This window comes from Chaetura pelagica, unplaced genomic scaffold (assembly GCF_000747805.2).
Source record: "Chaetura pelagica isolate M959 unplaced genomic scaffold, ChaPel_1.0 scaffold57, whole genome shotgun sequence".
Lineage (NCBI taxonomy): Eukaryota > Metazoa > Chordata > Aves > Apodiformes > Apodidae > Chaetura > Chaetura pelagica.
This window is the reverse complement of record NW_009954217.1, coordinates 1,657,445-1,674,338: the sequence shown is the minus strand read 5'-3', so window position 1 is coordinate 1,674,338 and position 16,894 is coordinate 1,657,445. Positions and strand designations below refer to the sequence as shown.

The window sequence follows — 16,894 nt, the reverse complement described above, 5'->3', positions numbered from 1 at the left end:
CTTTAATAATTTAGCTACTCCTTTTTTTTTTTTTTTTTTTTTTTTTTTTTTTTTTTTTTTTTTTTTTTTTTTTTTTTTTTTTTTTTTTTTTTTTTTTTTTTTTTTTTTTTTTCCCCAGACTGGTAAAAAAAGATGTTGGAAATATTTGGTCAGAATTCTGCAGTTTTAAACACCATAGCCTTTGGAATGGAAATTAAAAAAGTGCAAGATTGTAATATGACCTCCCTGTAACATTAATTCCAGGTCCTCTTTTAAGTTCTTTCAATAGCGCACACAGAGCCACAGGGAAAATCTTCTAAAAACATACTTCAGTGATGCCAATAAAAAAGGGAATAAATTTAAATATTATACAGATGGAAAAATACGGTCTGAAGATTTGATCTGCAGGGGAAATTACTCGGGGCCAGTATTAGTTTTCCTCATGTTGACTCATCACACAAGTAACAAGTGTGTTGCATCACAATTTGTGTAATATTATGCCTTAAACTTCACTCTCACAGACATAACTCCTTCATCATTTTATGTTGAAAGAAATACAGACATTTATATTAATAAAGGAATTTATATTGGAGACCAAGTCTTTGTGCCATAAAACACTTAATATACTTTTTTGTTGCCAAATAAATAAATGAATAAAGTAATGAGCTGAAAGCACACTGAATATTTCTGTGTATTCCTGATCAACAGCAGATGTAAAGTCTGTAGAACCTGTCTGAGCTGAGACACGGTTCAAAGTTGAGATTTCAGGTGAAGTCCATGCAAGGGGCAATAAGAAAGATCCCCTTTCCCCTCTCTGCTGTTGGAGGGGGAAAGTTTGTTGGGGAATGGAAAAGGCCACTGGAAAAAAAAATAAAATCAAACTACTTAACTATGTTTTAACTGTGAAGCCTTGCTATCAGGATTGCCCTTCAGAGCAAAAGCAAACTTGAAAATAATGGTAGCATATTTAAAACATCCTCTAATATATACAATACTGATGTTTAATTAATAAGTTTAGTATTAATAACTTTGGATCTGTCAGATTTAATTGTTTCACCCAACCTACACAAAGGTAACATTCTTATTCACGTGACTCCAAATGATAAAGGAATAGATTTCTGTTTACTGTAATTAACCTCCCTTTAATCCCATATTTCATACTTACCCATTAGTTTGCTGTCAATCTTGACCTTATCTGTTCTCACAGATAAGTTAAGTTGTAAGGTCTCATTTGCACTATAGGAGAACTAGAAAAGATGACACAATAGAGATATTTATACCTTTGTTTGACAAGGTTAATTTCACATGTTTTCTGTGATTCTCAGTAATCAGAGCTGTGAAGGTTTTAGAAACTATCCCAGATCTTATGGTCTTTTTTTCTATCTTGGCCAAATACATTTATAGAATAATGTTTTAATGAACCTAATCCTTCACAGTCAGAATTTAAGTACCAAGGGACAGAAATATCTGAATACTCGCTTTTCATTAATTTAATTTACATTTAGAGTATCCAAGTAGCAAAGGTACTGTTCAGATTCAGTAAGTAGAGCTGCTGACCCTGCTGAGTTCTCCCTTCCCACACCATCTGGCCCCATTACTTCTGTGGATACAGCAGACTTGCACCACATGGAGGGGAAATCTCTTGTATCTTTTGCAGTGCAATCCCCTCATTATAGCCCACGCACAAGGCTCTAAGACATGAGATTCTGCTCAGGTTGAAAGACAGCAGCAATAACAACCAGTGGGAAAGAAAAAGAGCAAATTAAAATACAGTGGCTTTATAAGGTAAATGCTTTGTGCCAGGCTCAAATGCTGCATAAATGCCAATTAGTTCGCTATACTCAGTAAATGCTTATAAGACATAAAAGGTTAAAGTCAGCATAATATTTGTGAGTCCAACTTCGAGCTTGCTAAATAGATGATTTTTATTTTTTTTTCCATATTATTTTCTTTCTCTGTAAAACTAACCAAAGTGAAAGAAACATAGCTAGTAAGTAGCCAAACAACAACCTATGGTTGCCATTCCCATTTTACAGACGTAAAAAGGGAAAGATAATGAAATGGACTGTGGACAGACAGAGCTCTGAAGTTCTCATCTTTTATCCTCAATGATTTTACCAGATTACATAAAAAAGTGAAGAATAAAAGAGTAATGGTCCCAAATTCCTCTAGGGACAGTTCAATGAATGCATGGATTGCATAGGTAGAGAAATCAAGGAGAATGATTGAGGGCTTTGAGGGGAGACCCCAGGAGCTCTGAGCCAAAGCTGCTGCCTTAAATTGCTAAAGCCAAAGGAGAATCTCCATCAGAGATTACTTTCTTCTCTGAGGGAAACCAAAATTACCTATATATTTCTGGATGCAAGTGGACACTGGAACAGGTCTGTAAGAACTGAAAATGTTTGGTAGAAGAATCATATTATTGCATTTACCTCTTTACTCAGGAATGAAAATTTTCCTTCATCTGATTCATCAACAGGAGCTTCAAATTCGAATTGGCTGTTTGCAACCACAAATTTTTTATCCTGTGGAGAAAAAAAGCAGTTTAGAATTTGTATAGCATCACAAAGTGTAATAAAATATCACGAGGCAATATCCTGTTCAGCTCTGGAAGTAGTAATACCAAATGGAGAAGGCAAACTGGCTAAAATCCTGAAAACAAAGGCAGTGAAACACTGAGACAGAACAATCTGCTACTTTGCTGCACCCTTCCAGTGGTCATTAAAGGTGGAAGCACCAAGCAATCCAAGTAAAGGAAGAGTACATCTAGCACTCTGTTTCACGGAGCAATAAGAAAAAGCCAAGAGATGTGAATAGTGGATGTCTTCACACATCAGATGTGTTATTAACAGAGCTGTGTGAGTTCTGCCCTTTAAGGTTTTCCCTGCAGGGATGCTGGGCAGAGTAGGAATGCAATTACATGTGGAACTGCAATGAACATCTCTCAGACCTTGCTGGCTTTGTTTCTCCTGCCTCACCATGACTCCAGTTATGTTTTCACAGGACAGTCTTTGAAGACAAAGGTGCCTTGCTTTCCCTCCTCTACTATTCAATATAACATGCATTTTCCAAAAGTGTTCACATTCTGTTGCTGCTGCATAAGGCTTTCCTACATTCTTAACAGAAGGTGCTGTGAGAGAAGAGGAGCTTCAGTGTGCATGACAGCTGCCACCTGCAGCAAGCTGAAAACAGCAGTCACTACACTAGGTTCTCCACAAGAGCTCACATTCAGCAGCTTGAGTGCAAGACGAGAGACACAGCAAACAAGTGGATTACACAGCAGACACACATGACAAAGGCAAATCCAAATGGGAAATCAGTTTTAACTAAAATCTTTGGAGGGTTAATAAGGTTCTCTTGATGCTGGCACTTCTGCCTCTTCTATTGTGCCAGTCTTTCAAAGACTCAGCTGGAGAATGCCTCTCAGAAGTTGCATGCAATATGACTGATAAGTACTAAACTTTCCGCTCAACCACTTGTCGTGGCTATTCACAAGAGAATGGTAACAGCTTGGATTTACTTCTCTTTCCTACCAAAATTATTTCAGGTGAAGGACAGGCAGAAAAACAGCCAACAGCTTCTCTCCTTTTAGTCTATTTCCCTCCAGTGGAAGCCTTCACAAGGAGATTTATTCATTGTACTGTAATTGTGCACAAAGTAAGAGGCACATACAAAACATGTGAGCTTATTCTTCCACTCTCAGTTCTGCAATAGTAGTTTTCGAAGCCATCCACCTCTCCTACTCATGGAGTAGGCCCAAATCTTCACTACTAATCTCCACCTGGAAATGGGGATGCTTATATGCACAATATTGGCTAGTGTACTTAGTCATCCACAATAAGGCAAGTTGTGCATTGCCCTTTTAAGCAAAGCACAGATTAAACCAAGATAATAGAGCTAGTAGCTCAATGTGTCAACTGAATACTAATTTTTTTCTTTTTCTAAACCAGAATTTGGTCAAGAAAAATTGGAGGAAAATGGATATATTCCAGTGTCCTAATAAATTAATACCTTAAATGTCCTCATATCTGAATGACTGCTACCTCCAAACACTGTAGTGCCCAGCATATCCAGTGGCAAAATCATTCCACATAAGAAGCCACACGCTATTTTGCATTTGGGCTGTACAAAATACCCATCCATAGCTTCTCCCAAGCTACCCTGTCTTCCATGAGATGTTTACCAAAGGCTGAGTGTAAGCTATGCCCTTACTTGGATGAACTTTCAGTAACCAACTTTATTGCTTCAGATAGCATGACCCCACAGGCATGAGTGACTGTACAATTATAACTATTTCATGCATTGTTTCTCTTTTTCATATATACTTAGAGGTCTGTGTATCCAAGTGTAGTCACTGTGTGTGCCTATTTGAGTCCTGGCACTGAAGTAATTATTATGTTGGCTTAAAATTGCACCTTAGTACCAGGATTTATGGTCTGCTCCCATGACAGAGACAACATTACCATGTGGCTCTGAGCTAAGAAGAATTATTCTAACATCATTTGACACTCATTGCTCTCCAGCATCTTTCCATCCTAGGGCCTCTGCATTCATCTTACTTCTTACAGAGATGTGAATTCCACATAAGCCTTCCCAGTTCCAAGTTAAATAAATGCATACTAAGTCTGTTTGGCAGGCAAACTGTTAAACACAGCTACCCATGACAAAGCATCCAGTCCCCTAGAGTGTGTCTGCCTTTGTTAAATGGAATTGATACCAAACACAGGGCAAAAAAAGGGCAGAAGCTTTTTTGTTTCCTTTCCTCTTTGAGTAATTCACAACGATTAAAGTGCTTATTCACAGAATTATAAACTAGATTAAGGAGATTTTGGGTTCCTGCTGCTGTTTCCCCTTCTTGAAGGAAAAAGGTCCTCTAGGAGTCAAATTCAGCACATCTAGATTATGCATCTGCCCTGAATTTGTTCTTGAGAGAGGAGGGTAAGATCTTCCTCTTGTGCAGAAAACCAGCTCTTCACAATACTAAATAAAAATATGAATAAATTCTCAGGAATGTTTTTCCATTTTTAGCAAGGAGAGAGCTGTGGCTCTTAAGACAAGTGTTGTGTGCCACAGTTTGCACACAGCCAGACATCCTACCAGGGACCAGTCCTGGCATCTCAGAGAACAGATCCAATTCACCAAACTGCTTTTCTTTGTTTACATGTATTTTAAGGTCTTCAAGCAAGAAATGTTTATTTTTGAACACAGGTTCTTATAGCATAGTCTTGATACATGTCTAGTGTAGTGATACACAGCATGGTTGTCATATGATTGTAGGGCTTGCAGGTTGCTTTTTACAGAGTCACAGAATGTGACTTAGAGATTTTTACCCTTTACTATAGAATTTACTCTTTGAATATCCTTCTTACAGTGGTATACTCCAGACCTGTTTACCCTTGTCCACCCTTTGGGAGGTGTAGTGGAGGTGATAGAGGGTGTTCTAAGCTATACAGTACTTCAATTTGACAAAGGAAAAAAATAAAAACTACAAAATCCAATTAAAACCAGAACAACTCAAGAATCAAGAGCCTTCTTTCTCTTGGCTGATAGTTAAAAAAATCAGTGCAATATCCAGTGTATCTATCACCAGTTTGCATTTAGGCGAAGATAACACCGAAACAGTTTTCTGTTTCTATTAAGAACTAAGAATTGGTTTCTGAGCTTTTTTTTTTTTTTTTTTTAATGCATTTTCTTATGCATTGTCTAGGTTAAGAAACAATTAAAAGCAAAAAACCCCTCTGGCTTCTTAGAAGTTTTGTCATTTACTTTCTGGAAGCAAATACTGAAGCCTTTACTACAGCTGAGGAAATACCTGTTCTTCTGGTTTGATGGTCAAACCCGTGAAAAAAACCCAAGCAGAAGATTGTTTTTTCCAGACTAAGAAACATTTAATTTCTGAATGCATTTTTTTTTGTTTAAGAAGTGAAAACTGAATCAAGCACAGTGAGTGATCTCATTCCAGAACTAAAAAAATAAAGTATTTAATTAAAAAAAACAAAGATATGAAACATTCACAATGCCTAAAATGCCTCTCGTTTCATCAGATGAAAAAAAAATCTGTCAAGTATTTCAGTAGGTCCAACTTCCATTCTTAAAAAAAACAACAACCCATATCTTGTAGTTCAAATGTTTTGCTCAGCTCTGATTCCGCCTTGGTGGTTACTCTACCACAGTCACCAACATTATATCAAACTTGAATGTGTAGCTTTTTCCCTTCTTTAAGAACAGTTATGAGCAGGATTATCATGGATGACGAACTAATGTATTAGTTTAGGGGTGTGGCTGCAGTTTAAGTGGAATTCAACTGACAGCTAGATTTGAATTAATCTGCTTACCTGATAATAAGCTAGATGTCTTCCCTCAAAATATACCCTTGTTCGGTACTCCATAGGTATGATTGGAGGGTTAGGGTTTAGAAACTGCGGGCATTCTTCTTCCTGGGGAGAGAAACATTTTATATGTTATTCCAAATAAAAATAAAAAGTCTTATCACAACAAGCTCTGATGGCCTTTGGACAATGGAAGGATTGTTCTGAGGAGCTTCATGCTTAAAATACAGTGACAGATTTGATTACACCCTTTCAAATTAGACATGCTAAAAATGACTGCAGCATATGTCAAAGCTGTGGGTGATTATCTTTCCCAGTCTTGAAATCTTGTTCCTCCCATTGAAGCAAAATAGTAAAAGGAATAAAAATATCCTTTCAGGAGTTATTCTGTCTCACTGCCCCTCCTCAATCACACCCTTAAAATTCCCACCCCCGCACTGTCACTAAAAAATAAAAAGAAAAATCTTACACTTCTGGATTTAACTTTAGAATAATTTAAAAATCTCTAATTCAACCACCTGATATGAGAGAAAAAGCAAGGAAAACATTGTTCTAATAAAACTAATCTTATTTTTAAACATTACCATATTTTGTTTAATCACTTCCTGTACTGAAGAGGACTCTTCACAGATATGTCCTTTCCAGTCCCACTGGCAATTCCATCTATTGCTTGCACAGGAATAGCATCTACAAATATAACATGATAGTCATGACAAACTTTCAGGCATTTTTCCTGCTTGACAAAAAAAGTAAATGAAATTCCACCTTTATTCATAGAGGGTAGACCAATCTGTTACAGTGTCCTAACTATATTAAGCTTAAAACTTCATTGTAAGAACAGTTCAAGGACCCCCAAAGCTATTTTCTCCCTTGAATATTTGAGCAAAAATCACAAACCTACAGCATCTTGCAAAAACTTTGAGATCATGTCTGCGAGGACTGGAAATTATCTTGATCAACCTTCATACGTAAGGATGAACAAAGTGGGCTTTGGGTTGGCTGTGCCTGCCCTGGAACAGCAACATCTTGGGCAGAATCAGCTTTGGTTGTCACGTTTGAATTGCTACCCATAGCAACAATCTAACATTTGAGGGAATAAGTAGGTAAGCAGGTGTCCACGGAGCTCACCTGCAATGGCAATTTAATTATATGTGCCATGAATATTCCCTTTCCACATGGTTTATGTTACCGGCTCACCTAAAGCTCTTCAACCATTTTTGAACTCCATTAAAATGTGAGGAAAAGGCAAATTTTGAGAGTGCCAAAGGCTTAATTATGATAATTATGATTGAGTAACTTGGCTGTCAGTGACCTGAAACACCATGATGCCACAGGGCCTAGACACCTGAGTTAAGAAGCTGAAATACTTACGGCTGGTTTTCTAAAAGATTCATTGCTTCTTCACAGTCATAAAAGGGGTAAGTATGTGATGCAAAAAATACCTTGTTCTTTTCAAAGGTTAACTGAAGTGGAACCGAAACATGATCTATCACAAAAGAAAAAAAAATAAAATTTCTAAGTAGCTGTAAATTCTTTAGGTCTTGAGCTGAATGATATAATGATAATATTTTTCTTATTTTACAGGACATAAGCAAATATTTAACTATACTGTTGACACTCTGGATCTCATGACCTGTTATAATTTATAAGATTTGTTTTGTCTTTTTATGGTTTACAGATTTTTCAGCACATAGTTGTCAGAAGAAAAGCAGAGATGGGATAAAGAGAAGAAGCAAAAGTACAGAAGAGCTTTGTTTTATTGAAGTGTTTCTCAGTGGTGCTATCATCAGGCTAGAATTTTAAAGATTCTAGAAGAATATTGAACATAAAGGAAAACTGGCACAAGAACAGTCATTTTAAAGAAAACATTTCCTTAAATATGAATATGTCTGCATGTAAAATTACTTGTTTCATTTGTGGATGAAAACTGCTATGGTCATGTGAATTAAAGCAAGTGATCTTTGTGGTTAATGGCCAACAGTGTCTGCAATGCTGTTACCACAAGCACTTGTGATCTTCAGTTTGGCCCACATAACTTCTCCACAAATGTACTTCTTGCCTGCATCATTACTGAAATAAGACTGGAAAATTTATCTTCAGAAACTGGTGCTTTCCTCAGTGAAGCTGCTTGAAATAGCTTTTGCAGAAATCATTAAGCCCTTGTGACAAGGTATTTCACAAGCTGTTGGGCAATTTCAAACTCTGCTTTCCTTGAAAAGGTTCTTGGAAGACCATCAGCTGCTTGGCTAGAAGTCACCTTTGTCTGCTCTGGGTGCCTTTGAATATTTCAGACTGGTAGGAATGCCAGGGGATTTCCTAACAATGGGACTGTGAAAAAGCATCCTTTCTCTCTAGAAATGTCCTGTTCCCTTTGGAACCAACAGCAACTAAAGTAAGTTAGACTTTTCCAAACTCAATAGATGTTCTTAATAGTAAGTGACTTTTTGTCACACGCTGCTAGAAACCACTGCCTGCGTTTATAACTGTCTGCCTTCCGTTGAAGTGTCTGCCAAGCTTCTGAGCATCACTCTATTACTTTAGAACATCCTTTCAGATGGACACTGCTGCAACCAACTCAGTGTTGCATTATTTCTCGGTGAATGGTTACTCTAATGCCATCCCTGGCAGGCTACTAGCCTCACATCCTATGCTGGAAGACATCAAGATGTCATGTCTATTGACTCAGTCGCTTTATGTTCTGCTTTACAAAATATTTAAGGAATGTGAGTTGGCCCTAAATAACAGTTTTGATTTAACAATTAGCATAATCTGATCCCGTGGCACACCCTGGGTAGGTTAAAACTTACAAGTGAGACTTTAATGTCATTACTCTTCCTGCAACTAAAACTGGATTTTGACCTATTTCAGCCTTAAGAGAACTGAAACTTATCTTAAAAAGTGCTTCCAAGTACTGCTCTGGCAGTTCATGGCTGTTGTGATACATACAAAAAGGGTTATCCCCAGGGGTACCCCTGCAAGCTGTAATTTTTTATTTTATTTTATTTTTTAAACTCAATACATAATATGCAGTGCTGTGTAACCAGTTTTATTTAATGTGTTTATGCATCAAGATGTATGAACTTAGAGCATGAACAAGCACTATCTAGGAAATTGCACAAGAATTATGGTTGGCAACAGCTCTTAAGCATATAATCAGTGGTTCAGAACAATGATACCATTTTTAATTATATGATCACTTGTTCTTCTGCTGGACTTAATATTGCATAACCTGGAGGACACATAGTAGAAGAGATAGGAGGCTTTATGAGAGAAAGGACAGCCTTGTGACAAGGACCAGAAAATAAGCCACTGAACTACAGCTGTCTAGAGCAAAACTAAGACATCAGAAATTAAAAACTTCAAATCTGAAGTGCTATTCTGGCCCCATAACTCTGAGTGATTGAGAATTTAGAGTAGCTGGGTTTTATTTGTTTGGAACTTCTCTGGCTCGGTCCACTCCTCTGCTAAGCTCAGATTCCTGGTAGAAACACTGGCAATGCTACAGCTTGTGAATACAGCCATGGAAAAAGTTTGAGCAATTTTTATTATTTTTCTTTTAGAATGTTTGAACAGACCAAGTTCAGCAATAGACTGAGGAAAGGGACTGGAAGAGGAAAAAACCAAACACTTGTATGGAGATCATAAAAGTACATCTCATTAGAAGCAGCAGGCTATATTTTTTCCTCTTATCATACATGGAGGGTAGCAATATTGCTTTACCTTGACCTTTTGGTGTTGGAGGAATTATGTCAGGTGGATCACAGACAATAACTCCTTCTTTTAATTGAGCGTAATGGGTTGTTTCACCAAATGTGCACAAAACTTTGTCACTCTCAGTCAAAGTTGGTAATGGACTTACAGTCAGTTCCACCTGGAAACACAATTTAAAAGAGTAAAATAGTTGAAAGAAATTAATCACGACTCAGTAAGATTTATGGCCAGAGAACTTCAACAGTTCTTTTTCTGTTTGTTTTTGGTTTTTTGGCCAGTGGTGATATTTTGGCTAATATTGGCTAGTATCACAGAAGATGGTTCTCCTTTTAAATTTTTATTTCTTCCCATCTGCTAACCTTTCCTTCTTACTCAATTTTTCCAGGCTTGGTCTATGTTGAATTAGCCTGGTACAAAAATTTCTTGTCCTGTCAATGCAGTAGATGAGAACAAAAATGTCTTTACAGACACACCCAAAGCCTTTTTTTCTTGTCCTCAGCATCCAGTTTAGCAGCAGTAAACAAAGTGGTTAACACCTAAATCCTGACAAACTTAATTAAAATTACATTAACCTTAGGTGTTACAAGTGAATAATGAAACCAAGGCTGGATGGACTAGAAAAGCTGGAGTTTGAAAGGGATAAACAAAAAATGGCTGCCTCAAGACTCAACACACATGCAAAAAACCCACTGAGATCTATCATTACTGCTGCAAAAGGATTTCTGAGTGATGGTGAGTCTTAAATCCTTGAGGAAATTATCAATAAAGAATGCATGTGAGAAACTAAAAGCAAAATAAAATGATGCTTTAGGGCTGCTAGTGATACAGTTTAACTTTTTTCATTTGGTATTGCCAGTAGAAATGGCAGTTATCACTTCCTCACTGAAACTGGTCCACTATGTTATAAGCTGCAATGTTGGGTTTTTTCTGAGTAAAGGAATCATAAGGAGACAGTGGCATTAGTGACATTACAGGAAGTATGTAAACATCCATTTGAAGTTGGGTTACATTTTGGGTTTTAGGCATTTTGACCTCAGATGTTGATATGAGACACCAGAGACTTGTCAACACAAGTTAACAAGATCTGAACTAAGAGAAGGTGTAGATTTTAAGTGCACTAGTTTCAGTGTCTTGGTATTTTTATTCAACATCAAAATGGCCTTAACACAATGCTGTTTACATCATTTAGGAAAGGAATTAAACAGACTTGAATGCAAGTCGGGATTAAAAACTATTGTACTGATTTTATTTGCTGAGCACCCACAGGAAGCCATCAGTCTGCATTGGCATGCTTTGGAGTTAGAGTATGCTGTGACACCCTGGTCACACTCTGAACACACACTCAGTTTTGTTGCCACGGGGTTATTTTGCATCCTGAATTTACCTTCTCATTTTACCCAGACAGACCTGGCTGTGTAGGCAAACACACTGCTGATTTTAAAGCAACAACTTATGGCTTCACTGCTTACCTAAATTTATGCTCAAGTAAGCTGAACGGGCAGCATAAAATCTCCCCTATCAATTACTTTTTATGGGTTATACAACATTGTGCAACACTTTCATAATATTCAGATAAGCGTAAGTGGTTTATCAACTGTACTAGCACATAATTTTGGTTTACAGAGAAGGTCAAAAAGAGCATTTCTGAGAAGAAAACATAAACTGCAACCTGCAAAAACAGCAGGCGAGAAAGAGCACTGTGAGAAATAGCAGAGACTAAGACACCCAAACCCCTATCCTATTCCTATTCTCCACATAAAGAAACATGTATACCCATCTTCCTGTCACATCACTGTGCTTTAAGAACACATAGGGAAAGCATTTTCTTGTCATACCTTAGCAGGGGCTCTGCGACTCATATTTAGAGGGTCTGCACTAATTACAGTCATACATGTGCCATTTGGACTCCACAGCCAGTGGTTCTCCTTATCAGCTGTTCCACAGTCTGCCTTCTTTGTGCACCTGACAAAACAGGAATAAAAACCAAAGCAAAGCAGTATTACAAATGGACTCTGCTTTTTCTGAACTATGCAACAATTTTGGGATTAGAGTCTGAAATTATCACATAAGACGACTGGGAATTTGCTTTAATATTGACTATTCAGGTTGCTATTAGAGAATTTTTAATACAGTAAGTGGTTTAATAAAAGTATTGATGGTTTGAGATGCCAATTAATAATTAAGGACATGACCTTGGATTAGACAACCCAAATTCATAAAGAGGCAGCAATATTTGGCACAGGAGCCATCAGGCAATGGAGCCATTGCCTGATCTTCTGAAATCGGGCTGATGAATCTTCACTGTAATATATAACAAAGTTCAGAACGAGTGGGCACAGCCTGTTTTACCTGCAGGTCAAGTGGCAGACAACTATGTGTTGCCAGCAGTAAGACAGCCCACTCATGCTGGGCGCATGCTGGTTCACGGAGAGCTCCTGTCAAACTGGAGCACTATCTATGTTACAACTGTAGTGAGTGTTTTGATTAACTGCTGCTACTATTTAAGACCTCTGTCTGCCAGGTCACAGCTACTACCATTAAGGGAAGGCAACAGTGGTTGTGCAACCTCACAAAAAATACTGGGAGATTTTCCCAGTTCTCAAACAGGAGGAGTGAAAGAAGAGATGCTGTAGTGCAGAAGCTGCATTTGTGGTGACAAAAGCTTGCTGAAGTGTATGAGTGGGGACAGACTCATCCATATTCTTTCCATTCTGTCCAATGTTTAGGTGAAAATGCTATAGGACCTCAGTCTGCTGTAGCAGAAGACCATTAACTTGTCACAGCCTTTAACACAGTGCACTGTTGCACAGTTCTGGTAACCCCACCCTTGAATATATCACACAGATCTTCAGTCATATAACATATGTCAAAACACACAATTATGTGTGTTCATGCAACAAAATTTGGTGCAGATGAGAAAAACATCAGAAATTTAGCACCTTTTTTCCCCCATTGGAAGTAAAATACTAGCAAATGCAAAAAATCATGTTTTCCTTTTCTCAGAGACTATTAATATTTTGAGATATTGAGGTCAGGTGTCGTATCAGAAACCTGAAGGGAAATCTAGGGAAAATTGTCTTTTGTATGATATATGACATGGCCTTCAACTCCCAGCAGCCCACGAGGAGTTCAAGGTGTATATTCCATATCCCCAGGTTTCATCCTCAGCAGCCAATGCCCAGGCTGGATGAGCTACAGTATATTACAGAAACCTGCACATACTGCTTAAGTTTCTTTGCAGTGCTCCATATAATGCTACACATCAGGCTGATAGGTAGCTGAATGTGATAGTTCACATTTTCAGACAGGAAGCTAGAAGCCTGAAATTCATCTGCAGACTATAATTAAATAGCCCCTTTGTTCCAACAGCAAGTACTTAGAATCACAAATTCCCAACCACTCATGCCAAGGGGTTAATTAACTTAGTAGTCAAGAAGAGGGCTGCAGGACTGCTCTTCCCTCTCGCCACTCCAATCAATGAAGAGTGCAAAGAAGAGACATTCCAGAGCTGTGCAGCGCTGTCCTAGTTTACATGTGTTTGAATATTAATTCAGTTAACCTTTGCAGATATTCAGTCAAATGCCACTTTCTGCTCTCCTACAGTTAGGTGAGGGTTCAGTGTAGCTACATGTTTCAATAGATGATGTTTATACAGAAACAGCATTGCTATGCACTTCATCTCAGACGTGAAGACATTTTTTTTATGCTCTTCTTCACACTTTCCTGTTCTATTTAAAATATATGCTATATTTCCTGAATGTTAAACAGGGAGCATTCTTCAAATTTCTGGGAGAATATTTGACTGTACAGCTAAGAGAATGATAAAACATGCAGTCTGAACTGATTTTCAGTACCAGCAGAAAAGTATCTATTTCCCCAAACTAATCAAATCTGAAGAAGTTTTATTTGTGTGCGCAGAAGATTGATATCAATGTCGGCATGATAAAATTAATTCACTATTAGGAACTTATGGTTAAGTTCAAAATCCTGGGATCACTATGCTGAGCAGTAACTCACAGAACATGTCAAAATTTGACCTGTTTCACTGCCTGCACCCAGAGAAGCTGTGCAGCACTCACCTGCCCTCTCTCACACACCAGCCGCAGTACGGGTCCCTCGCCTGGGTGCACTTCTCACAGTCTCCATACTTGTGGCAGTCCTGCACAGGCAGCCGATGCACCTGGAGAGCAAAAAGGATGCCAGACTTAGGGATCTGAAGAAGGCACGAGGAGATGGAAATGTCTGTGGACAGGGCTGTACAGCACCACTGCCTGTGGCAGCAGAATACTTGACCCTGTGTTATTAAGATCAGAGCTCAGCTCAATTTTAAGTAAACCCATACAAAACCAGAGTCTGATTATTTGCCCCTTAACAAAGTCCAAATTCACACACTGCTTTTTTTTTTTTTTTTGCCTTTTTTTTAAACTCAAATATTCTCTAATCTCTCTCCAAAGTAACGTAGGACTTTGTTATAATCCAGAATCACGATGCATTTTACAAGAAATGAATTTATCAGTTCCTCTAGTTATATTACTTCTGGAAATCTGCATTACAGCAGGCATGGCAGGACGAAACTGCATCAACAGCCCTCTTAATTTAAGAAACAGCTACTGCAGGATGGATACTTTCAAAAGGCTAACTTGGGTACAGGCTAGGTAATTTTTTTAACAGAATAACCTCCCCTCCATATCACTAACATGGGGATGAAATAATTTGCAACTGTGGCTGTCAGTGGCACTTTTATCCAGGAGTCATCTCAGGAAGTCTGTAAGCATGAGAGAGCCAGGGCACTTTGGGCTACTGTACTTCTCCACACATAACCCTCCACCATGAAATACATTAATGAAAGAAAATTGAAACAATTATGACAGGAAGCAGCAGGGAAAAGAGCATCTATCAGTTCTCATGTCTCAGTTTCCCAGAAAAATGTATCGTTTCCGGTTTTGGTTTCCTTTGGTGATGAGAATAAACAGTTTTGTCTTTCTTTTGTGCAAGAAAAAGGAGCCAGCACACAACCATCACTTTTAGTTATGCTGCTGAAATGATGCAAGAGGAGAACAGTACATACGTCTTCCTGTCAATGACTATATTCTACTTTTAAACAGTGTAAAAAGTCTAGCAACAGTAACTCTGAGATATAAGCTTTCTTTGTTCTACCTCATCATATTTGAGACAATTGCCAATTTCAAAGCTACTTTGAAAATTTTGCATTGGCTTTTTCTTTCACATTTAGAGAGTTCAGTCTGGCTCACTTAAGGAAAATTCAATATTGGTCAGTTTTCTTGCATTTATTACTGCTAAGGTTTCCCTATTTAGCATTCTCTTCTTTCACAGATTCTTACTTAACTGGAGCTGAGTTACTGGCACTCTGATTCACTAACTGGTACCCATGAGTAATTTAATATCCTGTGAATGGCTTTTTTATTACAAGGTATTTATTTCATAATTCTGGCAGGCAGAAACAAGCCCTAGAGATTGTAATCTCTGCAAATTTTATGTAAACTTAATGGATTTTTTAAAAAGTTGCAGTTCTGTTTACAGCCAGCTTCAAAATGCAGAGAAACTAATTTAAGAGTTTTCTTAATTGGCACTCTTAATCAGAGAATGGTAAAAGCTAAATGAAGCATGTAAACTAGTGATCATGGCAAGTGACTGCCACACCTGTAATAAACCAGTGTGAGCATGTCGGGGTGGCACACTCCTTTCCAAGTCCCCCAAGAAGCTGCAAGGGGTTTCCCTGCTCTCTGTCCAAGCTCTACAAACCAAGCAGGGAGGAGGGGACTGATTTCTAAAGCATTTTCTCCAAGCCACCCACTGCTATTCACACAGCAGCAGAAGCTGAGAGGAAAAAGGGGAGGAGGAATGAAACAGGAAAGCAAGGACTTATTTCTCACTATGGCTTTAAACCTCTGTATTGTTCTTTCCTGTATTTCTTTCAATCTTATTTCTTTCTAAAGGCTGTTTCAAGTTATCACCAACGACATCATCACTTCCACTTTGCTCATGTGCTTATAGAGCCCAAACAATTCCTTTCCTAATGCTGGGGCAGGCTTCATCTGACAGGTAGCTTAGCATTAAGCACATCTAACAGCACAGCTAGCCTGCCTTTTATTGTTTACCTTATTTTAAATAACTCTAAACCATCAGGGTTCTGATATCTCTATTCCCACAATTCCCAGCAGTGCTTAACCGAGAAATTTGGTTTTCAGCATCTGTTCTACTTCCAACACTAACGTCACTTCATTTCTCCCAGCTCCAAAGGCCCCCGATCTCCCCCATTCTCCGCATGCCTATCTGCTGCTAAAAGTGGGTAGGACTGCTCATTGCAATTAACTCCGGGAGATGACATTAATGTAATGCCATTACAGAGCTCCCAACTTTAGTTATTCATATTTAAGCTGAACAGGTTTTGTAAAAGAAAACAATTATTCACATTATTCAGAAACAGGAGTGTCTATGAGAGCTACTTGGAAAAGATTAAACTGAAATCCTTTCTTTGGCAGAAATTTGCCATTTTCTAAATTTAAACATTTTGTAGAGATGGATTTTTTTTTTTTTGCAAATTTTCTCTGAAAAATTTGTCTATGGCCTTCCTAAAAGCTACCAGTTCAAGCAGATTGTCACCAGAAAACCTGTCACCCTTCAAAGTTGCTGCCACTTTTTATGCTGTTCAGCAACTCACACCACAGCTTGGTGGAGACTTCAGGGCTTTTAAGGAAAGTGCCAGCTTGCCAAAGGGGTGCCAGGCTGCCCACGCTTTTGTGGACAACACTGAAGTTTGGAGTTCTGTTCCAAAATCTGAACAGATGCCAAATGAGAAGAATCAGCTACTAAAAAATATAATATAATAATAATATAATAATTAATTAATAATA

At 38.1% G+C, this 16,894-nt stretch overlaps 1 protein-coding gene across 1 annotated transcript in view; it reads right to left on the bottom strand.

Annotated features, from left to right (window-relative positions):
- Positions 1-16,894, bottom strand: part of PLXNB2 (plexin B2) — a 77,981-nt gene that overhangs the window by 55,925 nt on the left and 5,162 nt on the right. The window contains exons 4-11 of the mRNA XM_010003392.1: positions 14,099-14,199; positions 11,855-11,981; positions 10,029-10,179; positions 7,680-7,794; positions 6,893-6,995; positions 6,315-6,416; positions 2,412-2,504; positions 1,145-1,226 (exon numbers count right to left, since the gene is read on the bottom strand). Coding sequence (XP_010001694.1) covers positions 1,145-1,226; positions 2,412-2,504; positions 6,315-6,416; positions 6,893-6,995; positions 7,680-7,794; positions 10,029-10,179; positions 11,855-11,981; positions 14,099-14,199 — 874 coding nt within the window. The remainder of the gene's footprint in view (positions 1-1,144; positions 1,227-2,411; positions 2,505-6,314; positions 6,417-6,892; positions 6,996-7,679; positions 7,795-10,028; positions 10,180-11,854; positions 11,982-14,098; positions 14,200-16,894) is intronic.